This window comes from Trichomycterus rosablanca, chromosome 27, assembly GCF_030014385.1.
Source record: "Trichomycterus rosablanca isolate fTriRos1 chromosome 27, fTriRos1.hap1, whole genome shotgun sequence".
Taxonomy (NCBI): Eukaryota; Metazoa; Chordata; class Actinopteri; order Siluriformes; family Trichomycteridae; genus Trichomycterus; species Trichomycterus rosablanca.
In genome coordinates this window covers 5,066,399-5,076,068 of record NC_086014.1, presented here as the reverse complement: position 1 = coordinate 5,076,068, position 9,670 = coordinate 5,066,399, and the positions used below count along the sequence as shown (strand labels likewise).

The 9,670-nt window shown below is 46.0% G+C and overlaps 1 protein-coding gene across 1 annotated transcript in view; it reads left to right on the top strand.

Moving 5' to 3' along the window:
* si:ch211-186j3.6 (neural-cadherin) overlaps window positions 1-9,670 on the top strand; it is a 270,206-nt gene that overhangs the window by 171,009 nt on the left and 89,527 nt on the right. The window contains exon 21 of the mRNA XM_062989918.1: window positions 7,195-7,421. Within this exon, the coding sequence (XP_062845988.1) occupies window positions 7,195-7,421 (227 nt within the window). The remainder of the gene's footprint in view (window positions 1-7,194; window positions 7,422-9,670) is intronic.

The window sequence follows — 9,670 nt, the reverse complement described above, 5'->3', positions numbered from 1 at the left end:
GTGAAAACCCGGTGTAGGATCAGTGTAGGATCATTTCAGTGTAGGACTCCCTCAGTGTAGGATCATCTCAGTGTAGGACTCCCTCAGTGTAGACCTCCCTTAGTGTAGGATCATCTCAGTGTAGGACTTCCTCAATGTTGGATCATCTCAGCGTAGGACTCCCTCAGTGTAGGACTTCCTCAATATAGGATCATCTCAGTGTAGGACTCCCTCAGTGTAGGACTTCCTCAATATAGGATCATCTCAGTGTAGGACTCCTTCAGTGTAAGACCACATCAGTGTAGGACTCCCTCAGTGTATGATCATCTCAGTGTTGGATTATCTCAGTGTAGGATCATTTCAGTGTAGGACCATTTCAGTGTAGGATCATCTCAGTGTAGGACCCCCTTAGTGTAAGCCAATCTCAGTGTAGGACCACCTTGGTTTAGGGTCCCCTCAGTGTAAGACACTTGACACCCTAAGTGTAAGATTATCTTAGTGTAGTACCACCTTGGTATAGAACCACATCAGTGTAGGACCACCTTAGTGTAGAGCTCCTTCAGGGTAGGATGATTTAAGTGTTGGACCATCTCACCTCAACCCCCTTAGTGTAAAAGCATCTTAGTGTAGGACCATCTCGGTATAAGACCACCTTAGTGTAGAACCTCTTCAGTCTAGGACCACCTTAGTGGAGAAAAGGTTCCAGTCTATTGCAGGGCTTTGGTCATCCCTCCATTCCCCCAGACATAGCCAATAACTGTCTGTGTAGGGCTGCTGAACTAGAGTAATTGACTGATGCACTTTTAAGGATTTACATCTGTATAAAAGTTGAGGCATCTTATTAATGAGCTCAAATTAGGAATTCAGGACTTCAAAGGATAGAACTGGTCTAACTGGGGTCCTTCCGACCCCAGTCAGCCGTCAGCACTCGAGTCATTCAGTTTTAGGAGACATCTGCAGGGCCGAACGTGCCTCCGCAGAACCCTGTTTAAACACACACTGCATCCCAGCGTGCAGGATAAAAACCACATTTTTACACTGACGTACTTTGATCCTCCTTGACATTTAAAATCTCATTTTAAAACCAAATGTTGACGGCGGTGATGCTGCTCCGCTCAGATAAGACTTACTGTGGATCAAACCTGTGCCGGAAATTGATTGAGAGGGGGAATACACGTATACGGTCAAAATGATGTGCATAGACGTTTGGTAGATGCTTGTTTCCAATGCGACTTACAGTACTGTGACGTGACAGTTTATTGTTTAAGCAGTTGAGGGTAAAGGCCTTGCTCAAGGGCCCAACAGTGACAACCTCACTGTTGTGGGGCTTGAATCAGTGACCTTTTGATTCTTGTAGGATCATCTCAGTGTGGGACCTCCTCAGTGTAGGATCATTTTAGTGTTAGACTCCGTCAGTGTAAGACTATCTCTGTGTAAGACCCTCAACCCCCTCAGTGTAGGATCATCTCAGTGTAGGACTCCCTCAGTGTAAGACCATCTCTGTGTAAGACCCTCGACCTCCTCAGTGTAGGATCATCTCAGTGTAAGACTCCCTCAGTGTAGGATCATCTCAGTGTAGGACTCCCTCATTGTAAGACCATCTCTGTGTAAGACTCCCTCAGTGTAGGACCATCTCAGTGTAAGACTCTCTCAGTGTAGGATTATCACAGTGTAAGACTCTCTCAGTGTAGGATCATCTCAGTGTAGGACTCCCTCAGTGTAGGACCATCTCAGTGTAGGACTCCCTCAGTGTAGGATCATCTCAGTGTAGGACTCCCTCAGTGTAGGATCATCTCAGTGTAGGACTCCCTCAGTGTAGGATCATCTCAGTGTAAGACTCTCTCAGTGTAGGATCATCTCAGTGTAGGATTCCCTCAGTGTAGGATCATCTCAGTGTAAGACTCTCTCAGTGTAGGATCATGTCAGTGTAGGACTCCCTCAGTGTAGGACCATCTCAGTGTAGGACTCCCTCAGTTTAAGACCCTTGACACCCTCAGTGTAAAACCACCTCAGTGTGAGACCCCCTCACTGTAGGTCAACCTCAAGAGCCTCTTGAGCCTTGCTCAAGGGCCCAACAGTGACAACCTCACACTTGTGGGGCTTGAATCAGCGACCTTTTGATTCTTAGTCCACTATTTTAACCACTCAACCTCATGGCACACCTTTAGAAATAAATTAATTAATTGTGAGACAGTGGTAGCCTAGTGGGTAGAGCTTTGGGCTACCAATTGAAAGGTTGAGGATTCGAATCCCAGCCACTGTTGGGCCCTGGAGCAAGACCCCTAACCCTCTCGGCTCTAGGGGCGCCGTACGATGGCTGACCCTGCGCTCTGACCCCAGCTTTCAAACAAGCTGTTATATGCGAAGAAAGAATTTCATTGTATTGTACATGTGTATATGTACACTGACGCATAACATTATGACCACCTTGCACCATACACAACAAACTGTGCTGCGCTGTGTATTCTGACGCCTTTCTATCAGAACCAGCATTAATGAGGCTTTTTATAGATACTGACCACTGCATACCGGGAACACCCCACAAGAGCTGCAGTTTTGGAGATGCTCTGATCTGTGGTCTAGCCATCACAATTTGGCCCTCGTCAAACTCCCTACCAAATTACCACAGAATGGGGTAGGCCAATCCTGATCAATCATGGTTTTGAATTTGGGATGTCTACCAGCTTAAGGTCAGTCGTACACATACTCGTACACATAATGTTCTAATCGAAGCCCTGCGACGTCCTGAGGTCTTACTGAGTAGCGCTCAGTCACCCCTGCTCACCATTACTGTGTTGTTCTGCTTCAGCCTAAAAAAACAGCGAACATTTATGTTAGGACATGCTGGTGCGTGAGGACATGCTGGCTTATTTGCTTGACCTTTATTTTTTCCTCTGTTGAAATGTTATTTTATGTAAATGTTGCTACATAATGCAGAAATGATTTATCTTCACCTAACCAGTGAATCTGTGAGTAAAGGTTGAATTAATTTGACCCAAATTAATTTTACCCCAAAAACACATGATTATTAAAAGGTTAGTTTCTTTTGTGTGATGAATTTTGGTCATTGTTGCTTCTGAGTATGATGACAGCGACAAATTTCTCTCGTCCTTATTGAAATACTATGCGTCCGGAAAATTGGGTCTCCGTGTCATCCTGAGTTCTCGGAATCGCAGGCCTGCTAGCTTGGCTTGTGTTGCATATAAGACACAGCCCCAAATTGCATTCGCATTGGTCAAGAACTGTAGGGTTTGTCATGAAGTGAACGAGTAGCATACTAATTGCACTTATATGTATAGAAATGGAGGCGGCACAATGGCGTAGTGGGTAGTGTTGTCTCTTGTGTCCATGTGGGTTTCCTTCGGGTGTTCCTGTTTCCTCTCACAAGTCCAAAGACATGCAGTCACGCCAATTGGAGCCTCTAGAATTCGCCTTGTGTGTTTGCCTTTTGATGGACTGGCTACTTGTCCAGGGTGCGTCCTCCTAGGTTTCATTCCCCGGCCAGACGGACAGGGTCCTTTCTGTGTGGAGTTTGCACGTTCTCCCTGTGTCCATGTGGGTTTCCTCTTACAAGTCCAAAGACATGCAGTCAGTCCAATTGGAGCCTCAGGACCACCACAGAGTGGGTATTATTTAGGTCGTGGATCCTTCTCAGCACTGCAGTGACACTGACATGACATGGTGGTGGTGTGTTAGTGTGTGTTGTGCCGGTACGAGTGGATCAAACACCGTGTCCACTCCCTGTCCACTCTATCAGACACTCCTACCTAGTCGGTCCACCTTGTAGATGTAAAGTCAGAGACAATTGCTCATCTATTGCTGCTGTTTGAGTCGGTCATCTTCTAGACTTTCATTGGTGGTCACAGGACGCTGCCCACGGGGCGCTGTTGGCTGGATATTTTCGGTTGGTGGACTATTCTCAGTCCAGCAGTGATAGTGAGCTGCTGTGTCTTATCCAATCATACCAGCACAACACACACTAACACACTACCACCATGTCAGTGTCACTGCAGTGCTTAGAATGATCCACCACCTAAATAATACCTACTCTGTAGTGGTCCTGTGGAGGTCCTGACTATTGAAGAACAGCATGAAAGGGGGGTAACAAAGCATGTAGAGAAACAGATGGACTACAGTCAGTAATTGTAGAACTACAAAGTGCTTCTATGTGGTAAGTGGAGCCAATAAAATGGACAGTGAGTGTAGAAACGTTCTTCTGTCCTTAATAAGATCTCAAAAGCAAGATTCGAATTAGACATGGCTAGCAGACAGATTTTGAAGTTGGCACCGTTTCCTCCAGGTTCAGGGCACCTCGCGGTGTCGGCCGCCTCATTAAAGCTTCAAATCTCCGGGCGTTTTCCTCCAGAATGTCCTCCAGCATGTTCTCCTTGCTGAGAAGCGGCAAAGAAAGTTCCGGGACGCTCTTGTAACTGTCTGAAAATGACCCTGCGGGAAACTTTACCCTGCCCTTTTGAAACGGAGGCCAGTTTCAGGTCACCCAAAGCAGCTGGTCACTAAGCCAAACAAGAAGGGAATACATCCCAATTAGAGCTGTATGGTGCTATCAGGTGAGAACCTAATGACGTGTTGATTCAGGCCTCACGTGATCCTGGTAAAGCTCAGGGAATAAGGTTTGGGCCGGGCCGGGTCGTCTACCCTGGCATAACCACCGTACCAGACAGAACGGCCTGTCAGGTGGACCCATCACACAGCACAAACTTTACTTAACGACAGAGAGACGTGTTGACGAGGGAAGGACGCGAGCATGCATCTTTCATGAGTCCTGCGTCTGGGTTCCTCGGGCGCCTGACCTCTGCTGGTCCTCGTCAGGATTAAACACGACGCCGGCTTTTAATTTGCTGTTGTTCTGCTGTGTTTGGGTCCCTGTGCTTAAACGGAGCTTCGATTCATTTGAATTCATGTGTTTCAGCCACGGTAAGCTGCTAACAGGTGTAATGAATCATTTATATAGAGAAAACTTTATAAAATGCTTCTAACTTTGCAAGAACAGTTTAGTTTCACAAACTTCACTGAGCTACACAGAGGAACGGGGAACGTTAAAACCACCTCCTTGTTTTTGCACACAGTGTCCATTTTATCGGCTTCACTTACCATATAGAAGCACTTTGTAGTTCTACAATTACTGACTGTAGTCCATCTGCTGTTCATGCTGTTCTTCAATGGTCAGGACTCCCACAGGACCACTACAGAGCAGGTATTATTTGGGTAGTGGATCATTCTCAGCACTGCACTGACACTGACATGGTGGTGGTGTGTTAGTGTGTGATGTGTTGGTATGAGTGGATAAGACACAGCAGCTCTGTCAGTGCTGGGCTGAGAATAGTCCACCAACCTAAAATATCCAAGCCCTGTGGGCAGCGTCCTGTGACCATCGATGAAGGTCTAGAACATGACCAACTCAAACAGCAGCAATTGATGAGCGATCGTCTCTGGGCCAACTAGGTAGGAGTGTCTAATAGAGTGGACAGTGAGTGGACACGTTATTTAAAAAGTCCAGTAGCGCTGCTGTGTCTGATCCACTCATACCAGCACAACACACACTAACAGACCATCACCATGTCAGTATCAATGCAGTGCTGAGAATGATCCACCACCTAAATAATACCTGCTCTGTAGTGGTCCTGACCATTGTAGAAGAGCATGAAAGGGGGCTAACAAAGTCTGTAGAGAAACAGATGGACTACAGTCAGTAATTGTAGAACTACAAAGTGCTTCTATATGGTAGGTGGAGCTGATGTGGTTGTAATGTTATGGCTGATCAGTATATACAGGGGTTGGACAAAATAACTGAAACACCTGTCATTTTAGTGTGGGAGGTTTCATGGCTAAATTGGACCCGTCTGGTGGCCAATCTTCATTAATTGCACATTGCACCAGTAAGAGCAGAGTGTGAAGGTACAATTAGCAGGGTAAGAGCAGTTTTGCTCAAAATATTGCAATGCACACAACATTATGGGTGACATACCAGAGTTCAAAAGAGGACAAATTGTTGGTGCACGTCTTGCTGGCGCATCTGTGACCAAGACAGCAAGTCTTTGTGATGTATCAAGAGCCACGGTATCCAGGGTAATGTCAGCATACCACCAAGAAGGACAAACCACATCCAACAGGATTAACTGTGGACGCAAGAGGAAGCTGTCTGAAAGGGATGTTCGGGTGCTAACCCGGATTGTATCCAAAAAACATAAAACCACGGCTGCCCAAATCACGGCAGAATTAAATGTGCACCTCAACTCTCCTGTTTCCACCAGAACTGTCCGTCGGGAGCTCCACAGGGTCGATATACACGGCCGGGCTGCTATAGCCAAAACTTTGGTCACTCGTGCCGATGCCAAACGTCGGTTTCAATGGTGCAAGGAGCGCAAATCTTGGGCTGTGGACAATGTGAAACATGTATTGTTCTCTGATGAGTCCACCTTTACTGTTTTCCCCACATCCAGGAGAGTTACGGTGTGGAGAAGCCCCAAAGAAGCGTACCACCCAGACTGTTGCATGCCCAGAGTGAAGCATGGGGGTGGATCAGTGATGGTTTGGGCTGCCATATCATGGCATTCCCTCGGCCCAATACTTGTGCTAGATGGGCGCGTCACTGCCAAGGACTACCGAACCATTCTGGAGGACCATGTGCATCCAATGGCGGTGCCGTGTATCAGGATGACAATGCACCAATACAGACAGCAAGACTGGTGAAAGATTGGTTTGATGAACATGAAAGTGAAGTTGAACATCTCCCATGGCCTGCACAGTCACCAGATCTAAATATTATTGAGCCACTTTGGGGTGTTTTGGAGAAGCGAGTCAGGAAACGTTTTCCTCCACCAGCATCACATAGTGACCTGGCCACTATCCTGCAAGAAGAATGGCTTAAAATCCCTCTGACCACTGTGCAGGACTTGTATATGTCATTTCCAAGACGAATTGACGCTGTATTGGCCGCAAAAGGAGGCCCTACACCATACTAATAAATTATTGTGGTCTAAAACCAGGTGTTTCAGTTATTTTGTCCAACCCCTGTATATATATATACATATATATATATATATATATATATATCATTTTGTCATTTGTCATCATATGTCATTTTAATCTAGAGATTGGCTCAAGATTGAAGTCTCCACATCTGCAACCCACCTGAAAGTCTCTGACTAACTAACCAGTAACTAACCAGTTTGTTTTGTTTTGTTTTCCCCCCAGACATCACGGCGAAGGAGTTCCTGGAGCCTCGGGGAGGTCTTCGGAGCAAGTACGAGCTGCTGATGGACTTTCTATCAGAGATGCTGTCCGTCGCCGCAGAAGACGTTAACATCTTCAGCCTCGTGGACAGTCACGAGAAGACTCTGGACGTCCGTTTTTCCGTGCACAGCACCCCCGTCCAGCGCGCCGAGAGACTGCACGGATACCTCGCTGCTCATAAACAGAAGGTAAGGCGTTTTTTTTTTTTATCCACCAGGGCTTACTTTGTGTTAGAACATCAAGAACCTATTTATTAGGTACACCTACCACATATGTGCGTATAGGAAATGTAACACAGCTATTGCTATGCAGAATCGTGCGCAAACATCGATCTTGACCATCACTGACCACATAATCTGGGTGATGGATCATTCTCATCTTAGCTGTGACACAGAGGAGTATTGTCCAGGAGCAATCAGTCGCTTTTTTACTGTAACGCTAGCATGCTATGCCAGGAAGGTGGACAAGCCTGAAGCTTTTTTGCATTTTGTGCTGCGTGTACATGCGGGAGGTTAAATGCTAACTGGTGCTAATTGGTGTGATGATGGTATGAAGTGTGGCTCTTTGCGTATTGTGTTCGTTTTACTGTGGTTTGATCAAACAGTTCAGGTCTTGCACCTAGTTTTAGTCATTGTTAGTTAATTAGTTAGTCAGACAGACAGCGTCAAGTCTTTGGCTACATCTCTACAAACTTTGTACACTTGGTACACTTGGTTTAAGTCTTTAGGTTTAAGTATTTGACTGGCCTGCTTTGAGGACGTACAAAGACTGGCCCTAAAGTCACTCCAGTGACCCAAAGCATGCAGCCAAAACAACAATGAATTGTTGTAGTGCTCAGGTGGAGTAGTAGTAAAAACACATCAGAGCTGGCATATCAAACTTGTGAGTTTGAATCTCAGCTGTGCCACCGGCAGGCTGGGCACATACACGGACAATGTTGCAGCCAAAACAACAATAAAACTGAAGCCACTCCAGTGACCCAAAGCATGCAGCCAAAACAACAATTATGGCACAGCAGTAAAAACTGTGAGTTTAAACTTCAGCTCTGCTACCAGCAGGTTGGGTGCCTACACTGGAGGCTCTTATATAGCACACAATAAGGTTTAAGTCTGGTATTTGACTGGCCTGCTAGAGGACATACAAAGACTGGACTTGAAGCCACTCCAGGGACCCAAAGAATGCAGCCAAAACAACAGTGATAGTTTAAACTCATGAGTTCGAATTTAAGCTCTGCTTCCGGCAGGTTGGGCGCCTACATGGACAATGTTTCTATATTTCAATGCTTCAAGTGTGTCAAAAGTCAAGAAGTCCACCATATATAGGCTCTCCTGGCTAACATCAGTGCCTGGCCTTGCACTCGTTCCTTTAACTACATGGGCAGAAATTCCCACACACAACGAAACTAAATCATGTACAAAGACTGTCGTAGACGGACGACAGAAAGAAGAGGTTGCAACTCCATAATAAAGCAATTGTTTTGGAATGGGACGTTGAACAAGCTGATGGTCAGGTGTCTACATACTTTTGGTCGTAATGTGAAATATTGAGGTTTTAATACCAAGGACCACTTGGAGTTTAAAAGCTGAAGTGTGGAAGAAATCGTTTTGTGTTTGCTCGTCTCGACTGTAGTTTGTTATTCTTGTGAGCGCAGTTTACGCCGTAATTAATTGTCGGCGCCTGAGGCGGGTTCTAGGCTAGCTTTGTCTGCGAACGCCGCTATAAATACACAAATCATCAAGAATCAGTAATGCAACAGTCAGATCTGCCGTCTCAATTACCCAAACGAGACGTCCTCGTTCTTACTCTTACCTGTTGATTGCGTGGTCTGAAACATGAATCGCGCTCCCTCCAGCTCACTTGAAAAGCCCGAAGTCTCCTTCACTTCGGTTTAATTACTCAGTTTAAAGGGCCCGTCGGGATCGTTCCACCACCAACCGACCGCCCGTTCTGGGTTTTTTTGTGTGTGGAATAAGTGCCGTGTGTTCTCCTCTGGTCTTCTAATATAAAGAGAATTAACCACAGAGAAGCAGAAGAAGGCTTCAGGTGTGATTTGCGAGCAGCCCACAAGCCTGAATATGAATGCGCTCGGCCTCGGCGGGACGGCGTTGACGGGAATGAAAAAGGAAGCGTGAAGACGGAGAGTGAGCTATAACGTAAGAAAAAAAAAGGAAATAAAAAGAAGCAGGGCAGAGATGTTGAGGAGGGAAGCTGTGGGGCCTGGGATATTGGTGTTTGGTCTTCTAATTGCGAGAAATAGCAGGCAGAAGGTCGACTTCATTTCAGGCTTTTTTGATGTCGGCTTTTTTACGCCTCTGCTCCTTCTTTCTTTCATTACTCAAAGCCAGAAGTTTGGACAGAAGAAAGTGAATGTTTGCCCAGATCAGCTCATTAATATGGAATGTGTTCTTTGCTCTGTCTGAACTAATTGTGGATGCCG